The sequence below is a fragment of the Heterodontus francisci genome, chromosome 4 (assembly GCF_036365525.1).
Source record: "Heterodontus francisci isolate sHetFra1 chromosome 4, sHetFra1.hap1, whole genome shotgun sequence".
NCBI classification, from domain to species: Eukaryota; Metazoa; Chordata; class Chondrichthyes; order Heterodontiformes; family Heterodontidae; genus Heterodontus; species Heterodontus francisci.
In genome coordinates this window covers 14385306-14408039 of record NC_090374.1, presented here as the reverse complement: position 1 = coordinate 14408039, position 22734 = coordinate 14385306, and the positions used below count along the sequence as shown (strand labels likewise).

The window sequence follows — 22734 nt, the reverse complement described above, 5'->3', positions numbered from 1 at the left end:
CAATCAGCACTCTCTTCTCGTACAGTATAAAGTCGTTGTTTTCCCTTGCACTGGCATTCTTGCGGATTGTCCTGATGAGTGCAAGATGAAAAACTTCAACAACGTGTCTTTATTTTCAGTAATACTCAAAAATCCAGATAGCTGTAAGACCCGATGTCGCATTTCTCCTGAGGCGCTTTTGGAAGACTTCATAAAATCATAGAAATTATAGAAAGTATAAGGCACAGAAAGAGGCCACTTGGCCCATCGTGTCTATGCCAGCTGAAAAACGATCCACCTATTCTAATCCCACCTTCCAGCGTTTGGTCCGTAGCCCTGCAGTTTATGAGGTGCGTATCCAGACTCCTTTTGAATGAGTTGAGGGTCTCTGCCTCAACTACCCTTTCAGGCAATGAGTTCCAGACCATCACCATCCTCTGGGTGCAAAGGTTTTTCCTCATCTCCCCTCTAATGTTTCTACCAATCACTTTAAGTCTATGCCCCCTAGTCACTGACCTCTCTGCTAAGGTGAATAGACCCTTCACCTCCACTCTATCCAGGCCCCTCTAACTTTTGTACTTCCTTTCGACATCTCCTGAATGAACTGCTTCAGAAAAGATCCCAGTGACCCGTCTATGTGTACTCTGATGCCAGACTGTAAGCTATCTGGAACATAACATATGTTATCCTTTTTCTTCAAGAATCAACAAGTACTTTGGCCACAGCACCTTTTATTTTTCCTTTAACCTGGGTGGGTGGATAGGTGGGCAGTGGGGGGGGGGGGGTGGTGGGTGGTGGTGATGGTGTGTGTATCAGTCTTTGGAAGAGAATATATATATATTTACTGTCATATTTCAAATTGTATGCTAAAGCTTTGCATCTTTATTAACTAAGTCTTGTTTTAGAATTGGTTAATAATTTTGATGTTTATGAAAGAAAGCAGGTTGGTGGCTTTTTATTCTGAAATAAAAATAGAATATATAATTGGCCGTATCTGTAACTGGGTACTGTTATGACTGAGACAGGAGGAGTGCACTGTCTTTTCTAGTTTCACTTGTCCACAGGTCACAACATATATTTGAATATTTACCCAGTTACCAATGCAGTCTATCATATACTGTACTCTTTATCTATGAATAAAATACACCAACCAGGTTTCTTCAATAAACAACAAAACTATCAGTTTATTAGAGTTGTAGAGTTATACAGCACAGAAACAGGCCCTTCGGCCCATTGTGTCTATGCCGGCCATACAGCACCCAACTATTCTAATCCCATATTCCTGCACTTGGCCCGTAGCCTTGTATGCTATGGCGTTTCAAGTGCTCATCTAAATACTTCTTAAATGTTGTGAGGGTTCCTGCCTCCACCACCTCTTCAGGCAGTGGGTTCCGGGTTCCAGATTCCAACCATGCTCTGGGTGATAAAATGCTTCCTCAAATCCCCCCTAAACCTCCTGGCCCTTACCCTAAATCTATGCCCCCTGGTTCTTGACCCCTCAACTCAGGGAAAAAGTTTCTTCCTATCTAACCCATCAATGCCCCTCATAATCTTGTACACCTCAATCATGTTCCCCCTTCAGCCTTCTCTGCTCCAAGGAAAACAGCCCGAGCCTTTTCAGTCTCTCTTCACAGCTGAAATGCTTCAGCCCAGGCAACATCCTGTTGAATCTCCTCTGCATCCTCTCCAGTGCAATCACATCTTTCCTATAGTGTGGTAACCAGAACTGTATAGAGTATTCCAGCTGTGGCCTAACTAGCGTTTTATAGAGCTCCATCATAACCTCCCTGCTCTTATATTCTATGCCTTGGCTAATAAAGGCAAGTATTCCATATGCCTTCCTAACTACCTTATCTACCTGTGCTGCTGCCTTCAGTGATCTATGGACAAGTACACCAAGGTCCTTCTGACTTTCTGTATTTCCTAGTGTCCTACCATCCATTGTATATTCCCTTGCCTTGTTAGTCCTCCCAAAATGCATAACCTCACACTTTTCAGGATTAAATTCCATTTGCCACTGCTCCGCCCATCTTACCAGCCCATCGATATCTCCCTGTAATCTAAGGATTTCCTCCTCACTGTTTACAATGTCACCAATTTTCGTGTCATCTGCGAACTTATTGATCATACCTCCTATATTCACGTCTAAATTATTAATATACACTATAAACAGCAAGGGTCCCAGCACCGATCCCTGCGATACACCACTGGTCGCAGGCTTCCAATCGCAAAAACAGCCCTCGACCATTACCCACTGCCTCCTGCCACTAAGCCAATTTTGGAACCAATTTACCAAATTGCCCTGGATCCCATGGGCTCTTACCTCCTTAACCAATCTCTCATGCGGGACCTTATCAAAAGCCTTACTAAAATCCATGTATACTACATCTACTGCTTTACCCTCATCGACACATCTAGTTACTTCCTTGAAAAATTCAATCATGTTAGTTAGACACGATCTCCCCTTGACAAAGCCATGCTGACTATCCCTGATTAATCCCTGCCTCTCCAAGTGGAGATTAATCCTGTCCCTCAGAATTTTTTCCAATATTTTCCCAACTACTGATGTTAGACTCACTGGCCTGTAATTACCTGGTTTATCCCTACTACCCTTCTTGAATAATGGTACCACATTCGCTGACTTCCAGTCCTCTGGTACCTCTCCTGTGGCCAGAGAGGATTTGAAAATTTGTGTCAAAGCCCCTGCTCTCTCCTCCCTTGCCTCACATAACAGCCTGGGATACATCTCATCTGGGCCTGAGGATTTATCCACTTTTAAGCCTGCTAAAACAGCCAATATTTCCTCCCTTTCAATGTTAAGATGTTCAAGTAAATCACAAACCCCCTCCCTGATCTCTAAATCTGCATAGTGAACACCGATGGAAAGTAATCATTTAAAACCTCACCTATGTCCTCCGGCTCCACACGCAGATTGCCATGTTGGTCCCTAATGGGCCCTAATCTTTCTCTGGTTATCCTCTTGCCCTTAATATACTTATAAAACACCTTGGGATTTTCCTTTATCTTGCCCACCTGTGTTTTTTCATGTCCCCTCTTCTCTCTCCTAATTACTTTTTTTAGTGCCACCCTACACTTTCTATACTCCTCTAGCGCCTCCACTGTTTTCAGCGCTTGAGATCTGCCGTAAGCCTCCTTTTTTTTCCCCTGATCCAATCCTCCATATCCCTTGACTTCCAGGGTAACCTGGACTTGTTGGTCCTACCCTTCACCTTAACGGGTACATGTTGGCTCTGAACTCTCACAATTGCCTCTTTGACTCCCACTGACTTTCCTACAAGTAGCTGCTCCCAGTCCACTTTGGCCAGATTCTGTTTTATCATATTGAAGTCTGCCTTCCCCCAGTTCTGTACCTTTATTTCTGGTCCATCTTTGTCCTTTTCCATAACTACCTTAAATCATACAGAGTTATGGTAACTATCCCCGAAATGTTCCCCCACAGACACTTCTACCACTTGACCGGCTTCATTCCCTAGGATTTGGTCCAGCACTGCCCCTTCTCTTGAGGGACTTTCTACATACTGGCTCGAAAAGCTCTCCTGTATGCATTTTAAGAATTCCGTCTCCTTTAAGCCTTTTGCACTAAGACTATCCCATAATATTGAGGAAGTTGAAATCCCCTACTATTATTGCCCTATTATTTTTACACCTCTCTGAGATTTGCCTACATATCTGTTCCTCTATCTCTTCCTGACTGTTCGGAGGCCTGTATTACACGCCCAGCCAAGTGATTGCCCCCTTTTTGTTTTTAAGTTCTATCCAAATGGCCTCATTTGAGGAACCTTCTAAGATATCATCCCTCCTTACTGCACTAATTGACGCCTTGATCAACAGTGCAATGCCACCTCCTCTTTTATCCCCTCCCCTGTCGCGCCTGAAGATTCTGGAATATTGAGCTGTCAGTGCTATCCCTCCGTCAACCATATCTCTGTGATAGCAATAATATCATAATCCCATGTGCTAAAGAAACTCAGCAATCTTATTTACCAGACTCTGCTTATTATAAAGCAAGACTTATCCAGTAACGAAGCAAAGCATCAACACCCATTTAAAAATGGAATTTTCATATTTCAATAACGCGCCCCCCCCCCCCCCCCCCCCACCCCGCACGCGCACACACACACACACAGGTTAACTGAAAAATAGGGATTTTGTCTGAAGAGTTCTTTTACAAAAAGAAAGGAATACTTTGGCCAAATACTTGTTAATTCTTGAAGAAAAAAAAGAAGATATTGATGGATTTCAGTTGTCCCTTTTGGTCTGGTGTCTGGGTATACGGAGATGGATCACTGGGATCTTTTCTGGAGCAGTTTGTTCTGGAGATGTCAAGAAGAAATCTGCTGGGTTTTCCAGGAGAAATGTGGCATCGGGTTTCAGTTATCCTACTCTGGATTCGCAGGTTTTTCAAAAAGGTAGAGGAACATGAGCTGACACACTGGATTTCTCTGGGTATACAGTTCAATATATGTTGTGAAGTGTGAAGAAGTGGAACTAGATAAAGACAGTGCACTCCTTCCACCTTGGTCGTAGCCCCTTGTATCCAGGAATATTTAACACCCATTCCTGCCCTTTGAGGTCTCTGTTATAGCCAAAACATCACATTTCCATGTGGCAGTCTGCACCTGTAACTCAGCAATCTTATTTACCAGACTCTGCGCATTCACATACATGCACAGTAACCCTGATTTAGACTTTATTTCTTTTTTCCTTACTCTGGCCCCACCTATTAACTTACTATTCCCTACTCCAGTGCTAGCTATCTCTCCCAGTATGTTGTACACCTTGGTATTCTACTCTGTGATATTTCCTCCTGGTTCCCACACCCCTGCCAAGTTAGTTTAAACCCTTCACAATAGTACTAGCAAACCGCCCTGAAAGGAATTCAGTCCCGGCTCTATTTAGGTGCAAAACGTCCAGAGCCAGTCCCAATGTCTCAGGAATCTGAAAGCCCTCCCTCTTGCTCCATTTTTTCCAGCCACGCATTCATTTGTTTTATCCTCCTATTTCTGTACTCACTTACTCGTAGTACTACGAGTAATCCAGAGATTACTATTTTTGAGGCCCTGCTTGCTAATTTCTTACCTAGCTCACTAAACTCTTTCTGCAAGACCAGATCCTTCTTCCTGCCTATGTCGTTTGTATCAAATTTGGACCATGACTGCTGCCCCTCACTCTTTTTCTCCCCTCCCCCCTGCCGGCCAGGGTGCTCTGCAGCTACTCAGTGACATCCTTGACACTGGCACCAGGGAGACAACACACCATCCTGGATTCAGGTCTGCGGCCACAGAAACGCTTGTCTATTCCCCTAACTATTGAACCACCTATCGCTATTGCTCTTCCAGTCTTTCTTGTACCCCCCTGTACAGTTGAGCCAGCCTTGGTGACATGGACTTGGCTCTGGTTGCACTCTCCAGATGAGCTATCATGCTCATCAGTATTCAGGATCTCCTGCACTAACTGCCTATTTCTACTTGACTGCCTGTTGGCCACCCATTCTCCCTCTCCATGTTGTTGGGGCCCATTGCCTTTTCTGCGTCCAGTGTGCTCAGGGAATTGAATTAGCTGAAGACTGGCACCTGTGATGGTTGGGACCTCCAGAGGAGGCTGAGATGGATCATCCACTCAGCAGTTCTGACTGAAGATCTTTGTGAACTTCAGCCTTGTCTTCTGCGCTCATGTTGGGTTTCGCCATCATTGAGGATACAGATGTTCATTTATGTAATAGCACTACTATTGGCCCCATTGACACAGCCCAACCATCGAGTGAAACATGGTCGCATTTTCCACATACAATAGTGTCTGCACTTCAAGAAGTACTTAATTGGCTGTCGAGAAGAAACTTGGTTCTAATAATGTAAAGGAGATTTTTCTTTCAGATGAGACTTTAAGGTCCAATTTGCCCCCTCAAGTGGATGTACAAGATCTGAGGCCACTATTTCAAAGAGCAGGCGAGCTCTAATTGGTGTGTTGACAATATTTATCTCCCAGTCAACACCACTAGAAAACAGGTTATCTGGTCATTCTCTTTTTGCTGTTTGTGGGAGTTTGCTGTGCTGCCACGTTTCCTCATGACAACAATGACTACACTTCAAAAGTACTTAATTGGCAATTTGTGATGTCCTAAGATTATGAAAGCTGATACAGAACTGTAAGTCTGCCTGCGTGGGAAAACATTCTCTGCAAAAGTTGACTTGGAGTGAATTGCAGTCTTTGTAATCTCCCTCGCTAAAATGATTAGGTCATAATTAAGTCAAATGTTGTATGGTGATGTACTACAAAATCTAGATACAGGTAACCTGCTACGTTTGGACCTATGATTCCAAAAGCTTTACCCTGCCGGGGGTCTGTTGTAGCTATTTGGTTAGGACAAATTGATAAAGCTGTTCTGTTTAAAAAGAAAATGCATAGGGGATCCTTGGCTCTATAATGGGAGACATAGAGTACAAAAGCAAGGAAGTTGTTTAAAACTTTTTAAAAGCACTGATTGGACCTCAGCTGAAGTGTTGCGTTCAATTCTTCGAGCTTACTGTAGAGTCCTTGATTGTAGATAGATCTTGCTTTTCGTTGGGGCCCAGTATTCTTCTTAAACCTTGTTCCATGTGGAGACTTTTCTCTCTTGGGGTTCATGTGTCTTCAGTGGATTCAGAGGCTAGTGAGAAAGAGATGGGAACAGACAGGAGAGATCTTTAGTCCAGGAGCAAACAGTCTTTCTCCAGTTCAAAGTCTCTGTGGCTAGTTCAGAAGATCCTGGAACAACCAGTTAGCCATGTGACCAGCTGGTCTAACCAGTCCTGGATTGTATCACCTTAGCAGTCTCTGGAATGCGCCTCTTACACACAATACCTGGTGATTTAATACGTCAGAGAATGGTCCTTTGTCCTTACAAGCACTGTCTGTTAATATGCAAATGTCTTTTCCAGCCACAGCTGATCTGCTTAACGTCATTTCCTCACTCCAGCAACAATTTAAAATCAATGTTCATGACAAAATTAATGTGCCTCATTCTTGGCAGGTGGGGACCTAGCTTGACAATAGGAAAACATCCCAAAGGCAATTACTATGTGACAGTTGCTATAGAAAAGCAAGTTGTTGTTGATGGTGGGCCAAATGGCTGCCTTCCGTGCTGTATGATTCGATGATTCTACTGTGTAGTGCCACTCAGGAAAATGGCCACTTGCCAATTTATAGCTGATGGGAGGAACTTTTGTTACTAAATTAAAGCAGTCCTGAAAGAGCCACAGCCATAGAGTCATGGAGTTATACAGCACAGAAACAGGCCCTTCGGCCCACCGTGTCCGCGCCGGCCATCAAGCCTGTCTGTTCTAATCCCATTTTGCAGCACTTGGCCCATAGCCTTGTATGTTATGGCATTTCAGGTGCTCTAGATACTACTTAAATGTTGTGAGGGTTCCTGCCTCTACCATCCCTTCAGGCAGTGCGTTCCAGATTCCAACCACCCTCTAGGTGAAAAACTTTTTCCTTCAGTCGCCTCTAAACCTCCTGCCCCTTACCTTAAATTTATGCCCCCTGGTTATTGACCCCTCCGCTAAGGGAAAAAGTTTCTTCCTATCTATGCTCCTCATAATTTTGTGTACCTCTATTAGGTCCCCCCTCAGCCTTCTCTGCTCTGAGGAAAACAACCCTAGCCCATCCAGTCTCTCTCTTTATAGCTGAAATGCTCCAGCCCAGGCAACATCCTGGTGAATCTCCTCTGCACCCTCTGCAGTACAATCACATCCTTCCTATAGTGTGGCGCCCAGAACTGTACACAGTACTCCAGCTATACTTCAGCTGTGGCCTAACTAGCATTTTTTATAGCATGAGGTTCACTCATGCGGTGGATACCTTAACTTGTCACAGCTTGAACACTCCCGGCAGTGTGTACAGCAGCTACTGGAAGCAGTGTGTTTGCAGTAGGTTGATCCAGGAACTTAAGCTGCCTGCATCACTGTACTGAAGTTCTGCTCTGGTGATTTATGGCATTGCTTAAAACTTGGGAGAGGTTAAATTACAAGCTTACCTGAGCATCCACTTGTGTAATAATGGGGCTGGGACTGTACGGTGCCGGGCAGATTGGGAAGCGCTTGATTGATATGAAATGTGAATCTGGATTCAGTTTTCAAGTCTCACAATAAACTGGAGATATATGACAATAGCAAAATATTTGCAGATGCTGGAAATCTGAAATAGAAACAGAAAATGTTGAAAATACTCAAGTCTGGCAACCTCTGTGGAGAGTGAAACAGAGTTAATATTTCAGATAGATGATCCTTCGTCAGAATTGGAAAAAGAGACGGAACAGGTTTTAAGCAAGCACAGAGACAGGGAAAGGTGGGAGGAGAGGAAAGAACAGAAGGGAAGGTCTGTGATAGGGTGGAAGGCAGAAGAGATTAAATGAGAAAAGGGATGATGGTGCAAGGCAAAAGGAGATGGTAAAGCAACAAGTAAAGAAACAAAAAATAGGTCTGGAGGAGATGTAAATGGCAACAGCCAAATCATCACCAACAACTCCTGTCCCAAAAAAATGGAACAGTGGCTGAGATCTGAAATTGGGAACAGTAGCATAGTGGTAGTGTTACTGGACTAAGATTTTGACACTAAGATTGGTGGAGTAGCAGATAGTGAAGGGGACTGTCGGAGAATACAGCAGAATATAGATAGATTGGAGAGTTGGGCAGAGAAATGGCAGATGGAGTTCAATCCGGGCAAATGCGAGGTGATGCATTTTGGAAGATCCAATTCAAGAGTGAACTATACAGTAAATGGAAATGTCCTGGGGAAAATTGATGTACAGAGAGATTTGGGTGTTCAGGTCCACTGTTCCCTGAAGGTGGCAACGCAGGTCAATAGAGTGGTCAAGAAGGCATACGGCATGCTTTCCTTCATCGGACGGGGTATTGAGTACAAGGGTTGGCAGGTCATGTTACAATTGTATAAGACTTTGGTTCGGCCACATTTGGAATACTGCGTGAGGTTCTGGTCGCCACATTACCAAAAGGATGTAGATGCTTTGGAGAGGGTGCAAAGGAGGTTCACCAGGATGTTGCCTGGTATGGAGGGCTCTCTCTATGAAGAGAGGTTGAGTAGATTAGGATTATTTTCATTAGAAAGACGGAGGTTGGGGGGGACCTGATTGAGGTGTACAAAATCATGAGAGGTATAGACAGGGTGGATAGCAAGAAGCTTTTTCCCAGAGTGGGGGATTCAATTACTAGGGGTCACGAGTTCAAAGTGAAAGGGGAAAAGTTTAGGGGGGATATGCGTGGAAAGTTCTTTACGCAGATGGTGGTGGGTGCCTGGAACGCGTTGCCAGCGGAGGTGGTAGACGCGGGCACGATAGCGTCTTTTAAGATGTATCTAGACAGATACATGAATGGGCAGGAAGCAAGGAGATACAGACCCTTAGAAAATAGGCGACATGTTTAGATAGAGGATCTGGATCGGCGCAGGCTTGGAGGGCTGAAGGGCCTGTTCCTGTGCTGTAATTTTCTTTGTTCTTTGTTCTTTGACTAGTAATCCAGAAGCCCAGACTAATGCTCCGGAGTCATGAGTTCAAATCCCACCATGGCAGCTGGGGGAATTTAAGTTCAATTAATTTAATTAATACATCTGGAATTAAAAAGCTAGTCTCAGTAATGACAGTCATGAAACTACCAGATAGTTATAAAAACCCATCAGGTTCAGGGAAGGAAATCTGCTGTCTTTACCCAGTCTAGCCGACATGTGATTCAAGACCCGCACAATTTGGTTGACTTTTAACTGTCCTCTGAAATGGCCTAGCAAACTACTCAGTTGTACCAAACTGCTACAGAAAAGCCAAATAAGAATAAAACAGGATGAACCATTTTGGCATCAATCTAGGCACCAGAAATGATGCACGCCCAGCTGACCCTGCAAAGTCCACCTCACGAACATGTGGGGACTTATGCCAAAATTGGGAGAGCTGTCCCACAGACGAGTCAAGCAACAGCTTGACATAGTCATACACACTGAATCATACCTTACATCCAATCATGGAGTCATAGAAAGTTTACAGCACAGAAAGAGGTCATTTGGCCCATCATGCCTGCGCAGCCGGAAAAATAAAAAGAGCCATCGAGCCTAATCCCACTCTCCAGCATTTGGTCCGTAGCCCTGCAGGTTATAGCATTTCCAGGCATCTTTTTCATGCAATGAATTCCAGATCCCCACCACCCTCTGGGTGAAAATTCTTTTCCTCGTCTCCCCTTTAATCCTTCTACCAATCACCCTAAATCTGTGCCTCCCTCGTCGGTGACCTCTCTGCTCGGGTAAATAGGCCCTTCGCATCCACTCTATCCGGGCCCCTCACAATTTTGAACATCTCAATCAGATCTCCCCTCAGCCTCCTCTGTTCCAAGGAGAACAACCCCAGCCTATCCAATCTTTCCTCATAGCTGCAATTTTCCAGTCCTGGCAACATACTCGTAAATCTCCTCTGAACCCTCTCCAGTGTGATTACATCCTTTCTGTAATGAGGTGACCAGGACTGCACACAATACTTAAGTTGTGGCCAAACTAATGTTTTATATAGTTTGAGCAGAACCTGCCTGTTCTTATATTCTATGTCCCAGATTCCTTCATCACCATCCTTGCGTATGTCCTGTCTCACCAGCAGGTCAGAACCATGTTACGGACATCATTGAGAGAGAACCGAAACCCCAGTTCTCTTCTGTTTACTTTTTGTAAAAGGAAGATGGGTGTGTTTCTTAACCCCTGAGTGTATGTCCAATTTGAATAACCGATAGCACGCTTTTCATGGAATAAAAATAATCCTCTTTATTGCGAACCCATGTTCACCCTGAAAGTCTAACGCTACATCACTCATCCCACACACACAAACACACATACACGTACACACTTGAGAAAGAAAGCTGTTAAAGAGGATAGCACTTTTACTAATTACAAACGAAGGAATAGTTCATAAGTAACGTGATTTGGCTTGTCTTGGGGAAAAGGCATGCGTTACAGGCCTGGTGAAGAAGGCCTTTTCACTCCGGAAGTGCAGTGGATTTGATAGCCGGAGTTGTATATTGACATCGTTGCAGGATTCTCTCAAAGGGTGGATTTTCAGCAGGTCATGAAGTTAGTTGCTTGTAGCCTTATTACTAGGTGGTCAGTTTTCTGTACTGGTGGACTTCAGAAGGAACAGGCTTGGCGGCCTTAAGATTGAGTAGTCTCCAGTTTTAAGGGATAGGTGTTTTGCCTTTTTGATTTGAAGTTCAAAGCCATTGCAACACAATGGGGGATGGATGGTGTCCATTCACACCTACTTCTGATTTAACTGGTTTCTTGCAGCTGACTTTCGAGCTCGGAGACAGTGAGACTAGGAGTCCATAGATATTGAATCATACAGAATCACAATTGTTACAGCACAGAAGGAGGTCATTCGGCCCATCGTTTTTGCACCAGCTTTCCAAATGAGCAGTTCACCTAATGCCATTCCCCCATCTTCTCCCCTAACCCTGCACATTCTTCCTTTTCAGATAACAGTCTAATTCCCATTTGAATGCCTCGATTGAACCTACCTGCACCGCTCTCACCCGCTGCATGAAAAGGTTTTTCCTCATGTTCGCCATTGACTTATGCATAATTACACCCAGGTCCCTCTGCTCCTGCACCCCCTTTTTAGAATTGTGACTTTTATTTTATATTGTCAATCTCTGCTTTAAATAAACTCAATGACAGCTTCCACAGCCCTCTGGAGTAAAGAATGCCAAAGATTCACAACCCTCTGAGTAAAGAAATTTCTCCTCATCTTGGTTCTAAGTGGCTTCCCCCTTATTTTGAAATTTTGTCCCCTGGTCCTCGACTCCCCAACTGGGGAATCATCTTAGTTGCACCTACACTGTCTATCCCTTTAAGTATTTTGTAGGTTACAGTGGGATCACCTTTCATTCTTTGAAGCTCTAGAGAATGCAGGCCCAGTTTCCCCAATCTCTCTTCATAGGACAGCCCCACTATCCCGGGAACAAGTCTGGTGAACCTTCGTTGCACACCCTTTATGGCAATTATATCCTTCCTAAGGTAAGGGGACCAAAACTGCACTCAATACTCCAGGTGCGATCTAACCAAGATTCTATATAATTGAAGCAAGACTTCACTACTCCTGTACTCAAATCCTCTTGCGATAAAGGCTAACATATCATTAGCCTTCCTAATTGCTTGCTGCGCCTGCATGTTAGCTTTCAGTGACTTATTGAGGAGGACACCCAGGTCCCTTTGTACATCTCATTTTCTAATCTCTTACCATTTAAGAAATACTCTGCACATTTGTTCCTCCTACCAAAGTGGATAACCTCACATTTTTCCGCATTATATTCCATCTGCCACTTTCTTGCCCACTCACTAGGTCTGTCCAAATCTCCTTGAAGCCGCTTTGCATCTTCCTCACAACACATATTCCCACTTAGTTTTGTGCCATCCGAGAACTTGGGAATATTGCATTTGGTCCCCATCCAAATCACTGATTATATATTGTGAACAAATAGTCGTTTGGTAGTACAGAACTTGAGTATTGCTGAAAACAGAGACATTTTGTCAAAGCTTTTCGTCTTGCACTCATCAGGACAACTTGCTAGAATAGCAATGTAAGGGAAAGCAACAAATTTATACTGTATGAAAAGAGGGTGCTGATTGGTTGGCAAGTGGACTCTGATTGATAGAGACATTGCCATGGAGAATGCACCAGTTTGTGGTGACTGACTGTTAACTGCCAAGCTTTGTTTGAAATTTAAACCAGGCAACTTGACTCTGGTCAAGGCATTGCCCTGACGAATGAACCAACGAATGGCTGTCACTTATTTTGTTTAGCTGAAACAGGCAGAGTGTGTACATGTTCTTTCTGTCTGTGAAGAATAGGGCCCTGTGTATGAATATATGTAGCTTCCAGTATGTGCAAATGCGCCACATTGTGAGCCCGACTGACCATCTTAAATTGGTTGTCAGTGTACTTCTTAGCACACTGAGGATTATTTAGCAAATGTTGTCCAATCGCAGAATCACATCTAATGTTGCACACTGTATTTTGAGTTTTGCAAGCATGGGCTGGTTAGGTATGGTCTGTACCTTTGCCCATTACGAACAGCAGAAGGGACGTGCTGTTTGATACCATCCGCCAGGACTTTGGGACATACGGCCTATATACCTAGCATCACACTGGCATTGAAGTTCATATACCATATTACTCATTTGTGTGATAGGCAGAACGTCTTTTTGGCTTGCCGGCAACAACCTGCAAGTGTGGCGAACACCACGCTTGTTGCTGCTACGTAGTCGCAGAGTGAAACCCTTTTCCCAGCACTTTCTGTTTTTAATTTTTAATTTTCAGCATCTGTTACGGAAGCAGTTCCATCTACAAGATGCAGTAGCATTGTGGTTATGTTGCTGGAGTAGTCTGGACGAATAATCTGGAGGCATGAGTTCAAATCCCACCACAGCAGCTGTGGAATTTAAATTCAGTTAGTTAAATAAATCTGGAATTAAAAAGCTACAACCAGTAATTCTGACTGTGTAACTACTAGATCGTTGTAAAAACCCATCTTTTTTTTCATTCATTCACGGGATGTGGGCGTCGCTGGCCAGGCCAGCATTTATTGCCCATCCCTAATTGCCTTTGAGAAGGTGGTGGTGAGCTGCCTTCTTGAACCGCTGCAGTCCATGTGGGGTAGGTACACCCACAGGGCTGTTAGGAAGGGAGTTCCAGGATTTTGACCCAGCCACTGAAGGAACGACAATATCGTTCCAAGTCAGTATGGTGTGTAACTTGGAGGGGAACTTGCAGGTGGTGGTGTTCCCATGCATTTGCTGCCCTTGTCCATCTAGTTGGTGGAGGTCATGTGTTTGGAAGGTGCTGTCGAAGGAGCCTTGGTGCATTGCTGCAGTGCATCGTGTAGATGGTACACACTGCTGCCACTGTGCGTCGGTGGTGGAGGGAGTGAATGTTTGTAGATGGGGTGCCAATCAAGCGGGCCGCTTTGTCCTGGATGGCGTCGAGCTTCTTGAGTGTTGTTGGAGCTGCACCCATCCAGGCAAGTGGAGAGTATTCCATCACACTCCTGACTTGTGCCTTGTAGATTGATCTGGTTCATGAATGCCCTTTAGGGAATGAAATCTACCATCCTTAGCAGGTCTGACCTATGTGTCACTCCAAACCCACAGCACACAGCAATGTGCTTGACTTTTTAATTGCCCTCTGAAATGGCCCAGCAAGCCACTAACTTGTCAAGAAGATGGCTGACCCTCACCTTCTCGAGGGTAATTCAAGGTGGGCAATAATTTTTTTTAAATTCATTTGTAGGTGATGGCCATCACTGGCTAGGCCAGCATTTATTGCCGATCCCTAATTGCCCCTGAACTGAGTAACTTGCTAGGCTATTTCAAAGGGCATTTAAGAGTCAGCTACATTGCCCTGGGTTTGGAGGCACATGTAAGCCAGACCAGGTAAGGAAGGCAGGCTTTCTTCCCTAAAGGGCATTAGTGAACCAGATGGGCTTTTACAACAATCAACAATAGTTTCAAGGTCACCATTAGACTAATTTTTAACACCAGATTTATTAATTGAATTCAAATTTTACCATCTGTCGTTGTGGGATTCGAACCCATGTCCTCAGAGCATTAGCCTGGGCTCTGATTTACTAGTCGAGTGACTTTACCAGTGCACCATTGCCTCTCCAAATGCTGATCTTGACAGTAATACCTGCATCCCCTGAAAAATAAAATGTATTTTGCTTTTGTTTATCTGTTTGTGATTGAGGGGCAAATATTGGCACCGAGACATGGCGAAGAACTCCCTTGCTGCTCCTCTTCGAAATAGTGCCAAGGAATCTTTTAGACCCACCCAAGAGGGCAGACTGGGACTCCGTTTAATGTCACCCCTGATATTAAAGGAGGGCTGTCAGTCTGGATTATGTGCTCAAGTCTCTGGATTTATAGAATCATAGAATGGTTACAGCACAAAAGGAGGCCATTCAGCCTGTTGTGTCTATGCTGGCTCTGTGGAAGAGCAATTCACCTAGTCCAACTCCCCGCCTTTTCCCTGCAGTCCTGCAAATGTTTTTGCTTCAGATAATTATCCAATTCTCTTGATTGAACCACGATTGAATCTGCCTTCAACACGCTCTCCGGCAGTGCATTCCAGATCCTAACCATGTGTTGCAAAAAAAAGATTTTCCTCATGTCGCCAATGCTACTTTTGCCAATCACCTTAAATTGGTGTCTTTTGGTTCTTGACCCTTCCGCTAATGGGAACAGTTTCTCTCTATCTACTCTGTCCAGACCCCTCGATTTTGAACACCTCTATCAAATCTCCTCTTGACCTTCTTTTCTGCAAGGAGAAGAGCTCCAGCTTCTCCAATCTATCCATATTCCTAGTCTTCTATTTTACTGTGTCCGAACATGGTGTCATTGTGCACTGGGGCCTTGATCTTTCACCTAGGATGGTTTCTCAACTGAGGAGAATAAATAATAGCCCATGGTATGTCAAAAAATTTATCGTTCATAACCTATCAAGCTGGCAGTGAAATTCAGTCAATAACTAGTCTCTAGGTTCAAGTTAATTTATATAAATGGCTCGGCCTTTGTATTCATCTTTTATTACCTCATTGGATATATTTCAAGGGCATTTCTTTCCTGCAGTTAGTTCACTGATATGTTGGTCGCAGGTGCTAGTATTTTCCAGAATTTTGTTGCAGATGATAAACCTGCAGTTACCACATCACGTCCTGGTCATCCTGCTTTGCTGACATAGTCTGACACGCAGGACTCGACGTGCACCAACAGCTGAAGCTACTAGTAACTATTTCTGCTGAGCTGGGAAACACATACACTGGATTAAAGACCCCTCGTCAAATGATGCACCTATTGAAGTTCAGTGCAGTGGAATGGCTTCAATTAAATTTTATTTTGCATAATGGCTCTAAGCAACTCAAACTTGGCTGTCAAGATTTAGGGCATGATCTAAAAGCACTTGCTGAGATTGCTGCCTTGACCATAACAGATAGTTCTTTGATAACACAAACACCTCTATTAGATTTCAGCCTATACGTGCTCCCAGGTATCGATTATGCTATATATAAACTGCTCGAACTGTTGAATTAGATTTCAGCCTGTAAGAGTAGACCCCGCCCTTTCCCCCCAGCTTCTTGGAAGCAGTGTTGTGGGATCCTTTACGTCCACTGAGAGGGCAGTAGCACTGTTGTTTCTGAGTTAGAAGCTCATGGGTTAAGCCCCACTGCAGAGACTTGAGCTCATGATCTCAACCAGCACTCCCAGTGTAGTACTGAGGCAGCATTGCACTGTCAGAGGTGACGTCTTTCAGATGCGGCATTAAACTGAGGCCTTGTCTGCCCTCTCAGGTGGACATAAAAGATCCGTGGCATTATCTCAAAGAAGAGCAGGGGAGTTTTTTCAGTGTCCTGGTCAATATTTATCTCGCAATCAACATCACTAAAATAGTTGATGTAGAATATATCTCATTGTTTGTGAGAGCTTGACGTGCACAAATTGGCAAAAATGTTTCAATGGCCTGAGGTCATGAAAGAGACTATATAAATGTAATTTTTTTCTCTTTTTCCCTTTCTCTCTTTCTCTCTCAAGCTCTTGCTTACTTTGGGATTGTTGTTGTCTTTGCACCAGGAGCTGTTTTGGTGGCATGTTGGCAATGTGGAGACCCATTTTTTGGGTGACCTAGCACCCAATGCAGTCTAAAAGTGGCTCCAGTGAGAGATTTGTGGAACTCTTTGCCAAGTGAGATGTAGTAAACAGAGCAGGGTGGTGCCGGGAGGTTGGAACATGTACAGTGTCCTGAAACTCAACAGCAAGGTTAAAGGAGCCGTGGGTGCAAATTGCAGCCTACAATTAGAACAAAGAAAAACATATGATCAGTTCAAAGCTCTGTCTCATTTCACATTTTCTTTATTTAAAAAAGAATCTTTTATATGCAGCAAGATGTTGTGTTCTGAAAGGGCAATGAAAGCGCATTCAATAATATCTTTCAAAATGGAATTTAAGCGGAGATCCAATTCAGAAGGGAATTAAAAGGGAAATACTTGCAGGGCTATGGCAAAGAATGTAGAAGGAGGCAGAGAGCCAGCAAAGGCACGATGGGCTGAATGGTCATCTGTGATTTCTGATTCTATGATCTGTTTACCTTTACCCCACAATAATATGTTCTTCAATACAGCAATGATTTTTTCTTTCTTTTAGGGCATCCACACGCACTTTGCTTTCCCGTCAGAAACGGGAGTCTTGCGCTCGTATTACTGCATCCATGGTGCTGCTCAGCGTTGGTCTTTATTTTGGGTTCCACGTTTTGAAGTATGGCAGCCTGGAAGCTCCCGAGAAAGGCAACAGTGCCAAAGATGGACAAGGGCACCATTACCATGGCGACAAAGTAGCTCACCATCACCAACATGGAGTTTACCATCATGCGGCTGTGATTACTGATTCAGGTCAGTGAGCAGGTTCCACTCCCTTCACTTTAAAACAAAGTTTCTATTCCTTTCTTTCTCGTTCCAGCTTGATGGGGCTGGCTCACATGATGTAGGATCATACAGGTGCGCTACAGCCCCACAGCGAATGTCAGACGCACTAAAGACAGATGGCCAGAAAGACTAAGTTTCTGCGCCAACTGAAATTAGTAAACAGGGTAAACTTTCTACAAGGTTCTTAGCTTCTGTTGCATTCCTGCTCTGCCCTTTCACACCCTCCCCTTACAGATCATCTGTGGGTTAATAGGTGGCTCGCAGGAAGTTAGAAAGTCAGTAACTCTATCAAGTACTCTTGATAAAATTCATTAAGCATTGATGGAAGCTCAGGTAATTAATCCGCAGAACCGTGAAATTGAATTACTTACAGTCTTGAATGATCTGACAGTTGGTTCATTTCAAAGTTTTTCCCTTTTGTTTTAGTTTTACTGAGTGAGCCCATTGGTTTGATTTGAGGTGTCACAACAAGCAAAAGTGTGACAAAGATGTGTGTGCAGCTTTTTCATATTGCCGATATTTAATATATAGATCTATAATGTTCAAAACAGTATCTGTAGGGTTGTATAATGTACGTTTGTATGAATGGGGGGTAAAGGGGTTAAATTCCAACCACTAGGCATGTATTCCGTTGAGTATAGAAGATTAAGGGTGATCTAATTGAAGTATTTAAGAGGATTAAGGGATTTGATAAGGTAGACGAAGAGGAACTATTTCCTCTGGTATTAGTCATGAACAAAGGGACACAATTTTAACATTTAGAGCCAGGCTGATCGGGCTGATGTCAGCAAACACTTTTTCACACACAGGATAGTGGAAATCTGAAATTCCCTTCCTGAAAAGGCTGGGGATGTTGGCGGTCAGTTGGAGCTTCCATGACTAAATAAATAGATTTTTGTTGGGTAAGGGTATCAAGGATTTGGAGCAAAGTCAGGAAAATGGATTTGAGGTAGAGACCAGCTGTTGAATGGTGGAGTAGGCTCGAGGTTACACCTGTTCCAAGGATACTTTGTTCAAAAGGGCTTTAGTTGCCATGATAGGCTTAGAGAGCTGGGTCTAAAAAGAGGCTTTGGGAAGATTTGATTGAGGTCTTTAAAGTGAGGAAAGTCTATCCACATGGGCAAAGTTTAGTCCTATTGAGTTTGAGGACCAAGGAACAGGAATATAACTTACGTAAGCATAGAATTAGGTCTGATGTCAAGAGATTGCTGTTGTGGCAGAGGAACATCAACCTTTGGAGTGAGTTACCTGTTCGTGCAGTGTGTGTTAAATTAGGAAGCTGGGAAACTTCCTGGCTGCATATAAGAGGTAGGTGGAGCATTGAGAGCTGGTTTTCACTGTCACTGTGATCTCCTGGCACTTGGTTTGATTACCTTCTGTAAGCCTTTTTGTTTTAAAACACTAAAGCTTATAGTTCGTTTTGACCTGCAAATTACAAGAGAAAAAATTGATGACTCACAAAAGTTGTTATGCTTAATGGGTTAGTTTATTTGTACCCATGATAACAGATTTAATATGGCACAGATTTAAAATGATTACAGATTTAATAGGTTGAGAAAGAAAAGAAAATAGTCATTAAAAAACTGCTTTGTTACTGTACTCCCAGCAAATAAATGCTTCAACAATTTCTGGCATCAGAATGCTCAGATATGTGTCCAGTAAGGTTTTAGTCATACAATCACCTGAAGTGTCCAGCTCTTGTTGATTGCAGATTCACCTTCCAAAGCATGTCGGGATCCCGCCTCTTGCCTGCAGCAAAGGTCTGTGATGTGTTATTTTACACCTCTTTTTGAGGGATGGACCTGGGTTACTATATTGACCAGATTATACCGTCCTATGAAGATTCTCTTTTAAAAACACGATGCTCAAACATATTCTGAGCTTTCTTTTTTTAAGCCATAGGGTTTGAACCCACCCAGAGATCGTCCATCTTTTTTTAGCTTTCTTTCGGTAATCTTCCATCAGGTGAAGCCTCTTTTGGTTAACCTTCCAGATAAAAATGTTAACATTTGATACAACACTAGACCCCATCCTATCTAATTTATACAGTCTCCAAGGTCTGTTCAATAAATCCAAATACCAATGTCTCTCTTCATTTACACTGTCTCTGTTCCTTCCCGATAACATTTATTTAGTTTCGCTGCCTTAGCACAGCTCAGCAAGTTTAATTTTAAAAGACTGCAAAGGTCATCGATCTGAAACGTTAACTCTGTTTCTCACTCCAAGATGCTGCCATACCTGCTGAGTATTTCCATCACTTACTGTTTTTATTTCTTCCATCAGCACTGTTTCCAGCTTGGCAAGGCATAATGTCAGGCATAAAATTACATCGATTTTCTTTCTTTCCTTAAACTTCGAAGGCTGGACAGGAAGTTCAGATATTTTTCCCCTTAAATTAATGCTAGGATTTTTTTTTTGCTTCTCCCAGGAGTTTATGTAGCTGCTGCTGGCTGGGGCGATGGAGGGAAAGTGGGTGGGGGCACATTTGCACCATGACATATGTGACCAGCTTGATGGACCAGATGATCTCTTTTTCCTGTCCGTCATTTTTATATGTGAGCAGATGAAATTCACCAGACAGTATTACACAGATTTGTAAGATCCCAAGGGAAAAAAAGCAGCAGAACACAATTTACAGTGAGAGCATGGAGCCAGGGAATGATGTAACAAGGCAGCAAGATCTTGGAGAGAGTTCCAGGAAGAGGGCAGGAGGCAAGAGTGTAGTGGTGGATGAAAGGCCTAGGAGCACCCTTGGCTGCTGGAAGGGCTGAATGAACTCACTTGGATAGGAAAGGGTAAGACCAGAGGGATTAGAAGACAAAGATGAGCATAAAATTAGCCCACTGGAGTGGAGAGGTGCAGTGAAGTCTATCCGGACAGAACTTTGTCCATGAGCCGTAGAGTGCTGAAGATATTCAAATTTGCAGGGGCAGGACAGGTGAGGAGTCCGCTAAGAATTTCAGCGGCAATGAGAAAGAAAGAACTTCGAGTCATTTACGGCATAGATGGTGGCCATTTGGTCCATTGAGTCCATGCCGGCTCTCTGTGGAGCAATCCAGTCAGTCCCACTCCCCCACTCGATCCCCGTGCCCTGCAAGTGACTATCCAATTTCCTTTTGAAATCATTGATTGTCTCTGCTTCCACCACCCTTGTGGGCAGCAAGTTCAAGATCATTGCCACTTGCTGCGTAGAAAGGTTCTTTTCCCCCCCCCCCCCCCCCCACCCCCACGTTTCCCCCTGCATTTCTTGCCTAAAACCTTCAATCTGTGTCCCATAGTCCTTTTTCCTTCAACTTATGAGAACAGTTTTTCCTTGTCTAACTTATCAAACTTGTCATAATCTTATGCACCACTATCAAATCTCCCCTCAATCTCCTTTGCTCTTGGGAGAACAATCCTAGCTTTTCCAACCAAACCTTGTAATTAATATCCCCTATCCTTGAAACCATTCTGGTAAATCTCTGCTGCACCCTCTCAAGGACCCTCGCATCCTTCCTAAAGTGCAGTGACCAGAATGAGATAATGAGCAGATAATCTGCTTTTTAGTGATGCTGGTTGAAGGCTAAATATTATCTAGCACGTCGATTCGAATTCCCTTCTCTTTTCCAAAATAGTCCTCTGGGATCTTTTACATCCACTTGGGCAGGCAGGTTCTTATTTTAATATCTCATTCAAAAGATGGCACCACTGACAGTGCTCCTTCAGTGCTACACCGGGAGTGTCAGCTGAGAAGGGGTGAAGGTTATACACGAAAGACGCAAAAAGAAAGTCATCTCTGGGGAAAACTCTCGAGGGAAAGTCTTGAAAAATGTATATTTATTTTAAAGAGTAAGCTTGCATACTTTTAAGAAGTTGTATTTTTGAAAAACCTAGGTCAAAGTCCATAGCGTAGGCTGGAAAAATATAATTGGGAGAGGATACCAAGTAAATCGGGAAGTAGCGGTCTAGTGCTGTGAAGCTTTTCAATAAGCTTGTTCGTCTTGTGAGGAAGAGAAGAACGAGGCTGTGGAAATATCCTAAGAAAATGACCTATGAATCACCAGATAGCTAATGAGTTGGGATGTGTCCGAGAGTCTGCTTCAAGTCCACTAGCATTCTCGATTATCGCTAATGTCATGTTGCTGCCCATTAGGGAGTCTATTAAATGATGCAGAGTGATCAATCCAGCTGGGGAAATCTAAAAACAATTCCAGATGGTTCCCAGCACTTGATGCAGTGCAAAGCAAAAGCGATGTTAAGGTCAGTGATGCATCTGATCCAATGAAATCGTTAGCGGTCTGACAGGCCGACAGGTTGACATTTGGATCCAACCACAGCATCTGTGCTAAACCTTGAGCAGGAAACCCTCAAAGATTTACGACACTGTGTGAACCTCCATTGGATTCCAGCCTGTAATTCGCTCCCAGATATCCACTATTCCTATATGATCTAGGAGTAGCCAATCCTGGGCATTTTCTGGAGGTTTCATCACATGACATCCTGTCTCGAACCGTCCCTCCCAATTACATGACTTTTTAATTCTCCTCTAATAATTTTATAACTACTTAACAGAAATGAAAAATACACTGTTTTAATGCAGTGTCTTTCTGCAGTAGGATCCTGGAGATTCATTCTTAATTCCTGGAGACTCCAGGGCAATTCAGACATGTTGGCAATCCCAGTTGATTAGTTTGTAAGTGTTAGTTATTACTTGTAATTACTTCCTGCCAACCTCTTCTGTTTACTATCTCATTCATGTAATAAATTCTAACCTGCCAATAATTGCTACTTTTGGAATGCTTAGGGAAGTATATGGTAGTAATTAATGCAGTCTGTTTCTTTCCTACGCTATGAAGAGATTTGCTCCAGCTTTGCAAAGGAGATCCTGACTGAAGGTGGGAATGCAGTAGATGCTGGAGTTGCTGCGATGCTCTGTTTGGGAGTGGTGCATCCACACAGCACTGGAATAGGTACGTGATGCTAAAGTAGGAACCAGTAATGGGCATCAGGAGCTTCTGTTTTGATCTCCGTTGTGTTGGGGAGTGAGTGAGGGGTGGGTGGATACCAGAGGTGCTTGTGGTCTGAAGTTTGACTTCAGAGAGTGATTGAGAAATTCAGTGGCTCATAAAATGTATCCAGTGAGTAGCATCTGTACTGACCAAGAAGACCCCAGGTTTGGTTCAGTTAGCTGATCTTTTTGCCACCTTGGATGAGGAGCATTAAAATTAGCCTTGGGACATCTGAGTTAACTAGGCAA

At 43.5% G+C, this 22734-nt stretch overlaps 1 protein-coding gene across 1 annotated transcript in view; it reads left to right on the top strand.

Moving 5' to 3' along the window:
- si:ch73-337l15.2 (glutathione hydrolase 6) overlaps nt 1–22734 on the top strand; it is a 70238-nt gene that overhangs the window by 24919 nt on the left and 22585 nt on the right. Inside the window, exons 2-3 of the mRNA XM_068028764.1 lie at nt 17221–17465; nt 22334–22447. Coding sequence (XP_067884865.1) covers nt 17221–17465; nt 22334–22447 — 359 coding nt within the window. The remainder of the gene's footprint in view (nt 1–17220; nt 17466–22333; nt 22448–22734) is intronic.